This window comes from Notothenia rossii (genome assembly GCF_949606895.1).
Source record: "Notothenia rossii genome assembly, chromosome: 6".
Lineage (NCBI taxonomy): Eukaryota > Metazoa > Chordata > Actinopteri > Perciformes > Nototheniidae > Notothenia > Notothenia rossii.
Genome location: NC_136909.1, coordinates 76,361,466 through 76,375,830, shown reverse-complemented (window position 1 = coordinate 76,375,830; position 14,365 = coordinate 76,361,466). Strand labels below are relative to the sequence as shown.

At 39.2% G+C, this 14,365-nt stretch overlaps 1 protein-coding gene across 2 annotated transcripts in view; it reads right to left on the bottom strand.

Annotated features, from left to right (window-relative positions):
• Positions 1 to 13,057, bottom strand: part of LOC307044922 (SH3 and PX domain-containing protein 2A-like) — a 45,901-nt gene extending 32,844 nt beyond the window's left edge. Inside the window, exons 1-5 of one of the 2 annotated variants that reach the window (XM_079690367.1) lie at positions 12,616 to 13,057; positions 9,122 to 9,202; positions 3,733 to 3,808; positions 2,885 to 2,961; positions 1,946 to 2,037 (exon numbers count right to left, since the gene is read on the bottom strand). In XM_079690367.1, coding sequence (XP_079546493.1) covers positions 1,946 to 2,037; positions 2,885 to 2,961; positions 3,733 to 3,808; positions 9,122 to 9,202; positions 12,616 to 12,687 — 398 coding nt within the window. In that variant the 5' untranslated portion in view covers positions 12,688 to 13,057. The remainder of the gene's footprint in view (positions 1 to 1,945; positions 2,038 to 2,884; positions 2,962 to 3,732; positions 3,809 to 9,121; positions 9,203 to 12,615) is intronic. The other variant, XM_079690368.1, reaches the window with a different exon arrangement.
• Positions 13,058 to 14,365: the final 1,308 nt, after the last annotated feature.

The window sequence follows — 14,365 nt, the reverse complement described above, 5'->3', positions numbered from 1 at the left end:
CACACACACACACACACACACACACACACACACACACACACACCTTACAGTTTTAAGGCCTGTTGCATGGCTCCCTCTTGTGACGGATCAACATAATTTCTTTATTTTCTGAACTCTGTGCAGTGACGACTGTTGACCGTTAGATGGCAGTAGCAGATGAAGACTTGTCAAACAACATTGCCTCCTTCCTGATGCTAAAAGTTAGTAACTACTGGCAAAAAATATTTTAAATAATTCAACCAGAGCTTCTTTTTTTGGTAGAGAAAATGTCACCAGTATGACCGGTCTCATTATTAATCACTGCAACTGTAATAGAGACAAATTGGATTTATTGATGGAACTCCCATTCAAATTCCACAAAAATAATCTTGGGTGCTGGCCCAGGGAAAATGTTGGCAACTAATTTCCACAGAAATAATTTATTTATAATCTTTCCTATGATTTGTAGGAATAGGATTGTTAACGCAGTTTTTATGTGATTTGATTTATGGGAACTCATCTTCTACAACTCTTAAAACATCTGGAATCAGTCTATCAGTCTGCCAAGAGATTTATTGCCGGTGATGTAGTACACATCATTGTATTTTTTATGATAGGGTTGTGTGGTTTGGTCCAAGAGAGAAACGGTACTGAAATATTACCTTATTACCTTTCAGAATTTCATCATGCTTAGCGAGCTGGGTTAGAAGCACCTACTTATTGTTAAAGAACTTAAATCTGTTTGAAATATAAGACGTGTTATTGTCCACCTACTGACCTCTTCTTGTATTTTGTTTAACATTTTAATTTATCTATCAAGTTTTCTACACCAATTTAGGTCTTATTACATAACTGTGTATACGTTTACTCCCTAATTGTCCTAATTTATACATCAAATTGTTTCCTTTTTGAAAAATCAAGCTTTTATTGTTGGAGAATAGTATTACCATTCTTAATGCAACCCTAAATAATCAAGTTAGAGTAAATAAAGGCTGAATGGTAAACAATCTATACTTATTATGTTTCAGTCAAGATGACAGAAGAACAAATACATTATAATTATTACCCATGCCGAAATGCTCTTAATTTTTATTCTGTTTTCAAATTATTTCTCAAAATATTTAGATATTTTATATTTAGACGATATAGCTCTTAATGTGCTTTATTTATTCATCCTTTTTCAACCAATTGTATGATATAACAAACTAAAGAAAAAAAGAAAAAACACCAGGAGAGGCATTTTGAAATGGTCCAGATCCAGCAGAAGTGAACTGAGCACTTGGGTGGCATGGCCTTTAGACCTCAACGTCTCAATTTAAATTGAGAACCTGCAAGACTGGAGGAGGATCTCACTTTGAAGTGGGATTAACATGACTGGGCAGCGGGGGTGAGAGGTTGTGTGTCTGGTGGTGGTGGAGAGACCACTCAAGAGGTAACTCCAACACATTTTTCTCATTGAGTGTGTTGGGAGAAGTACAAACAAACACATTTATGAAGAAACCATTTTTACTTAATTTTAACATAGACAAAAGGGAAGAATAGAATATATACAAAATGAATCTAGCAGCCAGTCTGTAATTACTCCCACTCTGACTTAGAAGTGCTTTTGACAAATGACTAGCCCTGAAGCCTTATCTGCTCTGAGACTTGAACTCAGCTGCACTCGTATGACACCTCTGATCCTTACGTATTTGTTTTGGGGATCGCGTGTTAACTCCTATAAATCATTATTAATAAAAAAACGCAGTGCCTCTCAACCACTACCCATCAATCATGTCTGAGACACACAGCAAAGCCTCTGGATCAAGATGGGTCACTGCGGGTGAAACCTGTCCCAGCTGCTGAATCACACACAGTTTGCTGCTGGAGCGTAACATGCCAGAGGGCGATGGCTAGTTTAAAAGAGATGACGCTAATACTGAATGATAGCCTATGATTTATAAAGTCAGCAGTGGTAGTTACTCACTCTTTGGGAGGGTTGAGGTCCTCTGTATTTGTCTCAAAGAACTTTAGGACATCCTCACTCTGGGTAATGTGGGTGGGAAGCTTCATAAGAGCCTGTGGGCGGGAAAAGGAGGGAGAAAGCATGTGTTTGTGACGAAATACATATATTAAAAAAAAGTTGCAGGTGATGTTTAAAAGTGCTCGAGTTTGGTTTGAATGACACTTAAACACTTTGGGATTGTACAGTTAGTCAGCTAAACAGACTGGGTGGAGATGTGGAGGGTGTGGAGGGGAAGGAAGAAGGCTGAGCACGGAGTGAGGGTTAAAACAAAGGAAAACCCACAGAGGTGATATAGTTTAACAAACGCCTGTCTCAGCTGCATGGGCGTTGAACATTCGATACTTCAGCCCACTAAAGACAGCTTTAAAGAAACAATATGAAAAAAGATACTAGGCTTCTTGCCTGCAGCAAATCCTGCTTGGTTCCTATAAAGGAAAACTGTTGCCACACTTGGCACTGCACCTGACCCACATTCCCTTCTCTGACCTAGTTCATATAAACGAATCAGGTAGCCATCTGCACTCACACTAGACTTGTAGCCTGCTGATTCATGCTTATTTTTTGGGTTCTCTTTTACCCCTGTGTGCCCCCCATTTCCCTTGTTTCCTTCATAGGCTGCCTATTTACATTGGTGACAGGAAATGACCAGCACAGATAGTGCTGTTGCTTTCCTGTTGAGGCTGGTGGGGGAGATAAATGTTGAGGTCTGCCTTCAAAATGTGCTGGCAAACGTTCAGGGAGTAGAGCATTGTCATAGATAAAGGGCTGTTCCGACAAAACCAAACGTGGGTAGTCATCATCAGTCATTTGTTTTCCTACAAGATGTATCGTGTTAACAGCAGACAGAGTGATACAATTAACTTAAAGAGGACTTTATGAGACATGCAGCCATTGTCTTACTTTGCAGTAATTATCCAGGTGCTTTAGTCTTTTGACGGCTACATCTCTTATGTGACTTCGGCGAAATAAGACTTTACCTGAGGAAAAACAGAGCACTGTCAGTTCAGTTGTAAATATACAACGGGAAACAAAATGATAAAAGATGATCTAACATTAAAATGTTAGATTATCAAGCGCAATAAATAACAGGTTTGCTATTTGTTGCATTTAAAAAAAGGAGGAAGGAAGTGGGTTTACCTTCATTTTTAAATGACTAACTAAAGAAAGAGAATAGCATACTGTACATGATTACATATTTTATTTTGAAATCAGCTTTGACTCTAAAATCAATTGAGCTCCAAAGGGCATTTTAACCCATAAATAAATTAGACCATTTGTAAAAGATTACTAATCCTCACTTTATAACTCCCATAAGCTGTTATCAGTGTTTATATTTATGAAACATAATAAACAGTAAAAGTGTGCAGGCTGTGTGCTGTGTGGAGGGTATGCAGTTCACTCCATGAAGAATTACAGAAAGACCCAAACAGCAGTGGTCAAACTTGAGCAGTACAGCTTGTCTAACAAAGGATCTCTTCACTGCTCTCCTCTGCTCTGGCCCACAATGAGTTCATCAGATTATAAAAATCCCTCTCTGCTAGCCTCCTACTGCCATGGCACACCACAAATTGATTTAGCTTGGATCCTGTATGGCAGTTAATAAACAATGCAATGCCGTGGGCCAATCCATGGAGTAGAGTATGTAGGCTTGCTGACAAACAGCGATTGTGCATAAATATGACTGACAGCCTTTCTTTTGCTTGAATTCTGCAGTCTTTAATACATCTTAAATTGATTGTGTTTATCACCTGGCAAAAAAGGAATAATCCTCTTTTTGGGGTCTTTCTGTCCTCCATCGATTGGGAATTTGTCAAGGATTCGCATCTGCAAAAAGGAGAGGGAGTAAAGAATGACAAAAACATGAGTTTTGCAGCAAGAAATCAAAAACATGACTCTTTGACTGCCAAGAAAACAGATGGATGCCAACGTACTATTATAATCAAGTAACTATTTGATGGCTTAGGCACATGAACTGTGTTTTATCTACCACACGTTAATCAGTTAGTTGAAAGTGGAGGAATTTGTGAGGGGTTTCAGAACAAAAAATGGGGGTTGCATTTGAAAAGAGGAACAGACGGCCTTTTTGTTATGACACAGTTCAACGTGGGTGTAATTAAATATCTTCTGAAAAGCTACTGTGTCGTGAAAGCACAAAACACTTTGATCTCTGGGGCAGCAGACAAGGTTACATCACCCACACTTGAAAAGCAAAATCAAAAGCAAGTTCCGCTTAAGAAGCTTTAAACGCCATCTGAGGAGATAATTAACACTTTGATGTTAACACTTGATACATCGGACCATTTATCTATGAAGAGATAAAGGGTGATACAGACATAATACTCTTTATAGAAAGAATACTGTTAGGTCCTTCATTTGTAGTAGTTTGATGTCTCAGCATGTGTCTACTTGGATTAACGTATACACGTGTGTATCTGTCCCATGTGGAAAAAGAACATGTGCTGTGTAGTGAATAATGCACAAGGTTGTTTTGTTGAGTGCTGAAAAAATATGGATTTGTCTAATATGCGTGTGTATGCGTTTGTGTCAAGGACAAAAGTTTCTGGTTTCTTCCTTGAATAAATCACAGTACCATGAGCACATATGAGAGCATCCTACAGTAACAGAAAGCTCAAAAATCCAGATGCTGCCCCGCCTTTGCTCGTTCTGCTTTGCCTCGTTCCAGATGGGCTCTGTCAAACCGCAACGTCTGTGAGCATCAAGCTAAAGCACACTCCACTTGGAGGAGGAGCCGGGAGTCTTGGTCTAAACCAGGCCAAAAAGAACCAGGTGGACAAACAGAACCGAGCTTGGAGGGTAAAGTGGGATTGCCTGTGTAAGAGTGGTTTGGTTTCTCTTCTTGTGGTGGTTCATTTCTTTCTTACAGTAATATGCTGCCTTGGCTAAATCCTTTAACTTCTCTCAGGGCATGGCATTTCCCCTCTTCTTCAAAATATAGAAAGCCAACAAGAAATCTTTTGAAGAGCGCAGCCATTGTATTCTGTTTTTAGGGAAAAGTAAAAGGGCTGAGTACTTAGAACGGCTCTGGTTATCCACACCTAGTGTTTTATGCTCCTCAACAAATATAAATACAAACCAGAATGTTTGTTTAGGAAACCATTTACCACTACTATTATACAGGTCTGACATGGACATGACCTTTGATATTGCCTGTTGTGTTTACATACGTGTTTTATTTCCTGATACATTTCACCAACACTTTAGCTAACAAAATAAAAAGAAAGGTTTAGCATTATAAGACACAGGAAGTGCACCATTGTGTTAACAGAGCCCAATAGTCAATTCTAGTGTTTTGAATGGGTAGTTTTTATTTTATTCATTAAATATATTTTAAAAACATTCCAATTCCGATGTCTGGATATTTCCAAGAGTGAGAAGTTATTTCCTCTTTGAGGGTGAACTTGCATTTTTATGCTTTTGTATAATTTCCTTATCTGGTCTTACACAAGGATTACAATAGGTCTTTGCTCCGACTCTAGTCGAGCTCAGGCCCTAATTATAACAGGCCTACTAACAGATGTGGTTTCTTAGAAATCCCCGTTTATGTAAGAGTGCACTGGCAGCTGTACCGTGTGTCTGACACACTCATCATGTTATCAGACTCCTAGCTCGATGTAGCCATACACTCCCTCTAAGATGGGAGCGTTCTTCACTCAGCACCTTCAGAGACCACCTCTCCCGACAGAGAGGCGATGATTACCTCAGCCCCGGGGGACCTGCCTGGATACACTTGCAGCTCTACGGGACAGGTGTGACATTTGTTACTATGGCAACAGTCGGACAACTTAGGTCAAAACTCTGAGGGAAAACATTTCTCACATTTCAGGGACTTGGCTCTGAAATGCTGTATTTACTCTATGTTGCTTTTGTAAACTCTGCAAAGGATACTTAAGCATATTAAGCTGCAGTGTCAGCCAAGTGTTCCCACTGGGAAAATGAACCACGGAGCAACAGGTGTTACGATGTAATGCAGCTTCCCAGTAACACTTGAAAATCAGCGTTGTGGATAATTGGGAGAAAATAATGTGCTGAAAACATTCAATCCTCTCTACACTGGCATCATTTCAGCATGTGACGTGATGGATATGAATTATGGTGACGGGAGAACCCAAACAGCTTCTGTACGCTGTAATGATAATCATAGAAGCATTTAACTTAATTGCACTGACTGGAGTGGAAAGGGAGGAAGAGACAAAGAGACACTCCGCTGTGCAGCAGACAAATGAACTCTTCTGAGAGGAATCTCAGTCAGAGGGAGTTTGGAGAAATGTTTGAGTGGGAAACCAATAATCTGATTCCATCTCTGGGTTGTGTTTTGACATCTACTTGACTGTTGTTTACTGTAGAGAGATTGTGATTAAACAGGCCTCTTGGTCATAACATGTCCCTGATGTATCATGCATGTTGTTGCAAAAGCTTCATTGTTATCATTAACATCAAATGCTGCTTTTGGTACTGCAGCAACATTGTGAAGTTTTTTGAAAAATAAAATATGTCTTCTAGTCAGCATGATTGGGTATGCAGACTACAAATTTGAAAAGTAAGTATAGTAACCAGTCCTGTGTAGCCTGCTCCTCATCTATGCTTAAGGCTATAGCAGCTACAGTACTAGCATAACACACCAAAATCTGAGACTGGACTGTCATCTGTTGCATTGCATTGTGGGTAATGTAGGCCTCAGGTTTTGACAACTGAACAAAAAAAGACAACAACTCTGGGGAATCTTTGGATACTTTCTTTTTTTGTGTGTTACTCCATCATGACTCAGACAGCATTTCATTGTAGAACGGAAGGTTACATTTGTCTTCGAAATAATAAATATCCTTAAATTGACATTCTTCTCACGCATGAGTGTTTCCTCCCTCAAATCAATACAAATGTAATTCAGGTTTGACAAGAAAAATAACCTTATCAAAGTCCCATGAAAGCAGGCAAGATAAACTATAACGCAGACAGAGTAGAGCTGAACCAGGTCCGATTCTCCCATCCAAAAATAATGACGACTATGGGATTTTTGAGAAGTTTGTGTCCAAAAGGAAACCAGGCCAGCATGCACACTCCACAATCCCCCTGAGGAATGCTGTGACCCGTGTGCTCTGTCTGCTGTGGTAGAAGGGTGTGGAGGGGGTAAACTCTGCTCGACAAACTAACCGATTCTGCACACGTCAAACAAATGTGGTTAAAAAAACATTTCCCTTTGACACCAGAAACAACATTTATGGAACTCAGGCTCAGCAGTATGCAGCATGAAAACACACGTCTTTAAAAGTGAATACTATCATGCTTAACTCTGCAAATGCTTTTTTTCTCCTTAGATTCACTTTAGGTCAGCAGAAAAGACAAAGAGAGAAGGAATCTGGTAACGAGGGGATCCTGATTATTTATGATAATTGCTTCCCTGAGGAGCAGTTATGAGTTATGTTGAGTACACTGAGGAGGTTTGATTCATTAGCAGTGAGTGCACTCTTGGACATCCATTTGGTAACGAAAATGGATTCCTCATATTAAAAAGACAAAGAGCAAAGCTGCCTGTTGTTGATGAGTAGCTTTTTTTATGAGCAGCTGAACAGTGTTGGCTGACGTTGGACATAATATGAATAATCAGCCTCAGCCTTAAAGGCATTTCTTGTTCTGTGACCTTTCCTAGCTTTTCTGAATTCTGATTTAATGGTTATCCGATGAGATCATGGTCACATTTGTCAGGCCAAGGGTGTCAAATACTTTTTTTTCTGTCAGCTTCTGGTGAACATATAACAGGCAATTGTTCTAAAAAGACAGAACTGTGCAGAGCTGGGGGAGGACTGTAGGTGTCATTTGGCAGACATACAATCAAAATCTCAATTTTGGACTGAAGAAAAGACAAATATTCTAATACAGTAGTCAGTCCCTAAGAAACAGCACTACACTCAATATAATTTAAATTATAAGGGGACATTCAGCAGGTTAAATAGTCATCTAAAATGTTAAAAGGAAAGCCACATTTTTCCATTAACAAAGCACCAAACTGTTCATTCCCCCAATCCCCAACACTTTCCTGACCACAGCTAACTCCTCATTTATTCCATTGCTATCTGGGATTGGTCCTTGCATTACCCAAACAAGAACCTCCTTCTTCAGCTAGCTTAAAATCTAAGATAAGCAACTGTTTTGAATTATTCAATACTTTTCATAATGCAGGATTACTTTAAGCATCTGTCAACATGCTATCTTTGCAGTCTAATACTCATCATAGATTGTAGGCCATTTCCAATCTGCTTCACTCGAGACACTTCATCTTTCACCTATATGACTATGTTCACATAAGGACAAATAAAACACTATCCCCACCCAATTTTGTATGGACAGCTGGAGACTGTTGTTCTTCACAGATTACCGTGGCCAGACAAACACACCCCTGCAGCAGGGATCTATGGATAAGACTAATGTTTACTTAGACAGGAGAGAAGCCCTGTTTCCATCAAACAGACCAGGGCAGAATTTCCCTGGCTATTAGCAAGAGACCAGAGAACAAAGGGTTTCCTCTACTACCTCCAGTACAGCCAGCCCACTAGAGCCTCAGCACGGGAGAGTGCAGTCTGGCAGAGGGAGTTATCAGAGAAGTGCCAGAGACGCTCCTTTAGAAGAAGATTTATTAAGGCTTGCACAGATTTAGGTTTAAACCCTTCACATTGTTGCTTAAGCTACTTAGATGTTTCAAAATGTATTTTCAACTTGCAATACATTTAGACTACTAAGCACTGTGTGGTTAAAATGTAAAATTAGTCAATGTAAGAAATTTCAGTCATTTCACTGGATCCCTTAAAACGTCCTGAAGCATAACACTGACCAAAGCTGTAATTTGACTGAGGTAGTGTTTTCTTCCTGCATCTGCTTACTGGATTAACCCCCATTTCCCTTTTTCCAAACCGGCTCCAGTCTTCTTAAATGAGACCTTCCATTGAGCATACTGCCTTTCAGCAGATGAACAGAAAGATAGACTAAAAGGTCAAACTGACCTCACAGAGTCTATGAAGACATATCCGGGCCATTTTCAACAAACATTTTGCAAGTTTAGGGCTCAGGCTGCTCATGTATTAAGTGACAGTAGAAATATTTACTTAATTTACCAGTACAACATACCTGTAGCTCAAAGAATTTACTGTATCTCCTGTAGACGATATGGGAAGTGGAGTCCGAGTAAGTGACGTTGATGAGGTACACCTAGTGAGAGAAGCACAAACACAAGTGGTCCATTAGGAGCAGAGTCACTTTGTCAAAGACACCACGGCACCGCTTTAGCTTGCCCTGCCTTAATGACACAAAGTGCATTTCCTTCTGACTTAACTTCAAGAGGTCATCAAAGGTCAAATAAACTCATTAAGTTTGTCTGTTACCGTCACACATTGGAAATACATCAGGGGTTAATAAGAGAGACAATAGATTTTAGGTATTAAATCTTTAGAACCATTCATAATGAATTACATTTGGGTTTTGAGTGCAGCTGATTGAAAGTGTCAAATTATTATTCTACAGTGCTAATAACAAAAAGTCCATCTTTTCTGGTCTGCTAGAAAAACATTGCGTTGTTGTGTTTCAGCGCCTTGTGTAACTAACAACTTTGCATTTTCCTTTCACAATGTCTGCGTGAGTCCACTGTCTAAGGAAACAAATGATGCTCCTGATATGTCCACAACTTCCTGCGCTTATATCTATCACCAGGAATAATGACAGGGAAGAAGTGTTTACTCAAACAGAAGCTGAAATGGGAATAGCATTCCCTTGGCATACATCAGTCATTTAAAGAACAAAACACTGTTGCGGGAAGTTTTCCCAAAATAAATGCTCTATTTGCCTCAACAATAAAAAGGGCCCACAAACAATTGTGCACACCCTGAGGTTCGGAAACAGATGGCTGCACCTCATGCATTTCCATCTAAGAGCATGGCACAGGGTGTTTACAAAAGCTGCATTTACACATATGGTGGCAATCTACAAGGACATCAGTTACTAGTTTGAAATGCAGTCTTCAGTCTGCACACTGTTCATTACAGAAAGAGTCTTCAGCGAGGCGGAACAAGTTCTCCAGCAGCTTGCTAATTAGATACAGACAGCATGAGAAAACACTCTGAGTTGAGACAACAGCATGGCTCAAAGTGAGGGTGTGTGAGGTCAAGATACATCCCAAAAGAACCGACAACCATGTTTATTTTTTAACATAATAATATAAATTATGAAACTGAAAAAAACGAATTGATATGAATTGTTAATTTGGTCACAAACGGAATAACAGATACTGCATAAGCCTATGGGTATTTAATGCAAGATATTATTATTGTTTCAAGCAGATACAAATCAATTAAACACAAATGGATACACACTAACAGTATGTGTGGGCTGATCTGCAATACATTACCATATGTATGTAGCTCACAGGCACATTTTAACACAAAATAATAATTTAAATGTATAAAAAGAGCATGTTTCTGCGATGAACTTCACAAACTAAGGACTTGCAAATGGATCTAATTTTCCCTAAAATGATCCCTCTCTGGTAATGTATGTAAACAAGGATTAGTTTCCATGTACTCTCTGGCTCCAGTGCCATGAGTCCCTGGAAGGAAGTCACACTTGAACAGTGGGGACAAAAGACAAAGGGTTGCTTCTTTCCTCTCTCAAACCGGATAAGCATTTCCAGTTGCTTAGCTCATAGATAATGAGATTTCTTTTTTTTTCCCTTGTGGGGACTTCCCAGTCAACCCTCACCTCCGGCTTCAATCCCAAGGGAAAGTCTGTGCCCTATGGTTAGTGGCCTTCAGGAGTCTCCCTAAGCAGGAGATGGATGATGCAATTGATCCTAACTCTCAGGTTAATTAATCCAATTGTACCTGATGGACTAATAGATTTTTGCAGTCCCGCAGAGACATGTCTCATGGCTCCTTGGATTTGATTACTCAAGTCAGAAAGCCAACACCAAAAACAGACCATAGAATCAACCAAGACCAGGAATCTACAGCCACACTGGTATATTTGGTCCATCACTTTAACTATTATATTCATGCAGTAAAGCATTGAGTATCTTTTTTCTGTTTTTATGCAAAGCTAAGCATGCTGCTAACAGATATTTATAGCACTGTAGGATGGAAATAGGTGGAAGAATAGTGGGGGAAATAATAAAAAGGTAATCACCTTACTGCCCCGCCCATTTGTTCACTTCCATTCTGAACACAATTGTGTTTGTTACAATGCATCTTTATACATTACGACTTCCATAACCATGAGGCCTTAGTATCCGGCAAGACAACATATTAAAAAAAAGCCTAAATTCACATATGAGGACATTTTAATGAACTCTGTACTGTATCATAGTGTGGATGGCTCTGCTATAAGGAACTACAAAGCAAAAAGCACTTGCCAACAGTGTATTTGCCATAACTCTCACTGCCAGAAGGGTACACAAAAGTCCAGTGTTTAAATGTATAAAAACCACATACAGTAATGTTATATACCTAACATAGCCTGTTGATATCAGTGCCGATGCTGATTCATATCTTCCACTTAACCTTCTATTATTCTCTATTCTTTATTACTTTTAATTATATGATATGTACGTTGTATGCACTTCTGGTTAACCTTTTGATGCTCAACTGCAATTGGTTGACTCAGTAAGATTACATCTACTAAGTGCAATGAAAATAAAGTTTACTTATTGGGCTTGTTTATGTTATTGTCTTAAAGTAACATTAGGATGTAAAACAATATTGTTGTTCAAAGAAGAATGAGACAATTGGAACATGAAATTTAAATGTTGCATATTCTATGTTATGAGAGACAAAGACTTCCCTACCACAATACATTCAAAGCCACTGACTTTCATAACCTATATTTGCTTTCCTGCAAATGTCCCTGTTATTCATCCTACAAACATCTTGTCCTGCAAACAAACAGTCACAGAGTACACAGCTAACGTCAGTTTGTTGGCCATATTGGCTGTTAGTCAGCTGCAGGACATTAAACAGTGTGTAGACATACTTGCAAAATTAGTTTGCCAGGGAGGATGCAAAACTACTCCTGGCTTGTAAGCTACAGCCAAACTCTGTTTACTTTATCTCCTATTCCCTGTCATATAGCCAGCCACACACACGTACACACACTTCCCTCCTGCGAAAATAGGAACATTTCTGATCATTCCTGAAAACACCATGTTCTTCCATTTAGTACCAATTAACTATTGGCAATAGTTTACAACACGTTGGCAATAGTTTACAACACGTAGACAATATGTTTGACTGCCAACCAAAGACTTCATGCCATGGGAAGGGCTTTTAAATGTCTACAGCGTTTAGCAGCTCTATGAGGCTGTTCTCACCATGTCAAATGTCATCCATCCATCCACATTTCACTTAAATGTGAATGTCTTGGTGGAACAAAAGGGACATTCCTCAAAATTACAAAATTAATTTGGATTTATCATATGACACAATGGATAGTATACATACAAAATGTCAAGACAAATCAATCCAATCGTTGGAAAGCCATTCAGTCAAAACCAAAGTGGGTGAAGGACAGACAAGTCTTAAATGTGAAGACAATGGTTACAACATAAGTGCAGAAACAGAGAGGACGAGAAAACTTACATAGTGTTTGGAGGGATTCCTTCTCTTCAGCACGTCCACAACATTAACGTCTAGGACGGTCCGGAGCTGCATCTTGACAAACTGAATGGGATTTGCAACAAGAAATACTCTAAATTCTACAAAAGAAGACGCTCACGCATGAAAACGATAATGAATGTCCAAAAACATAAGCTAATTGACTTTAGACGAATGGAAAGTTAATAGAGGGACAGAGAAAAAGAGTCTCCGCGCCTAAACTTCAGATGCATCCATGAAACGGTGGTGTCAGGCGGTCTCGGAGCTTCTGAACTCCTTGTGAAACATGACAACGCAGAAATAAAACTGGGGTTCATCAGTCTTTCCCTCCCTCAAGGAGTGCTGGCCTACCGCAGCAGAGCTCAGGCAGCGGGGCAGGGCATGTCCCTGTGTGCGGGGCGGTCCCGCGGAGCTGGCTGGACACACAGCACGAGACCCTTTGAAGACGTTTTTTCACTTGTTTCTCACGTGTAACTCTGTGAAGAAATTTTAATTCACAAAACCATTAAGTTTGGACAATATTTAGACACCCTACACGACAAAAGCACGATTCTTTGTGCAATAAAAGTTGATTGAAAGAGAATAGTAGTGTTGCGCTCAAATTATCCTGGTTAATAAGTATACAGCCTTCATAACAAAACCGTTTTCGCATCTGTAATTTAGCCTACAAACGCAGCCACAGCAGGGGAATACAAGCATAAATACTTGGAAACACTTAGGTTTTAACTTTTGCTTGATGTTGCTACATCTCTGTGACAATATAGAGGCTTTCTTCATATTCGTACACATTTTATATTATTAACTTCAATAAAAAAGCGTTGCCTACAAGCTCAAACACGCATGAACATATAAATATGCAATGTGTCTGCTTAGCTGACCATCACGTACCGTACACCGTCCATTTGGCTCTTAATTTCAAAGTCACAGTGGGATTTCCTACAGCACTTAAACTCAGCACATGGCAAATTACTTTTCTCGCTCCTAGTGGAGGCAGGAGCATTGAGGTTAGAAGGAGAACAACATTGAGTTAATTTTACCACAAGGCGGCACTACACCACACACAAAAATGTCACCATCCTAATGAAGTGGTGCATTTTGTATAATTAATAATATTATCGTTATTATTTGCACTGTGTAAACATGGGGAGCGCAGTATACTAGAGTACTAACACTTCTGAGGGATGTATAATGTTGTTCAATTACTTACTGCCTTTTTAGTCCGTGTACCTTCTTGTCAATTGTTTTCTTTTTTTAAACTAGTAAACAGAAAAGCGTTGCATTGTTGTTTTATTGTTTGTTACTAGTGGCCAAAGGATCTTTGGAGCAAGGTTGCAGGCGAATCTTGGAAGTATTGTCAAAACAATGATATGAAGTAATTACAAACAATAATTGGCAAATTCATATAAAATTGGAATAAATATTAATTTACCTAGGAGATATCTCCTAGGTAAATTAATATGTATTCTATTTCCATATGTATTCCAATGTATTCTGCAGAACACATAGGCTATAGAAGTGTTCTGCAGACCACATAGTTATTATGAATAAGAGAGCCTGCATTGTTGTACCCTGGATATAGTGTATATTTACACTTTTACTGGGAATTATTATATGATGCAAACTAATGTAATCATAAGTTTAAGCATGATCGGATGCTTAACCCGCACAGCTCACGTCTGCCTAGTTAATTAGCTGGGTTGATCAGTAGGTCTACGCTACATCATCTGACTCCATA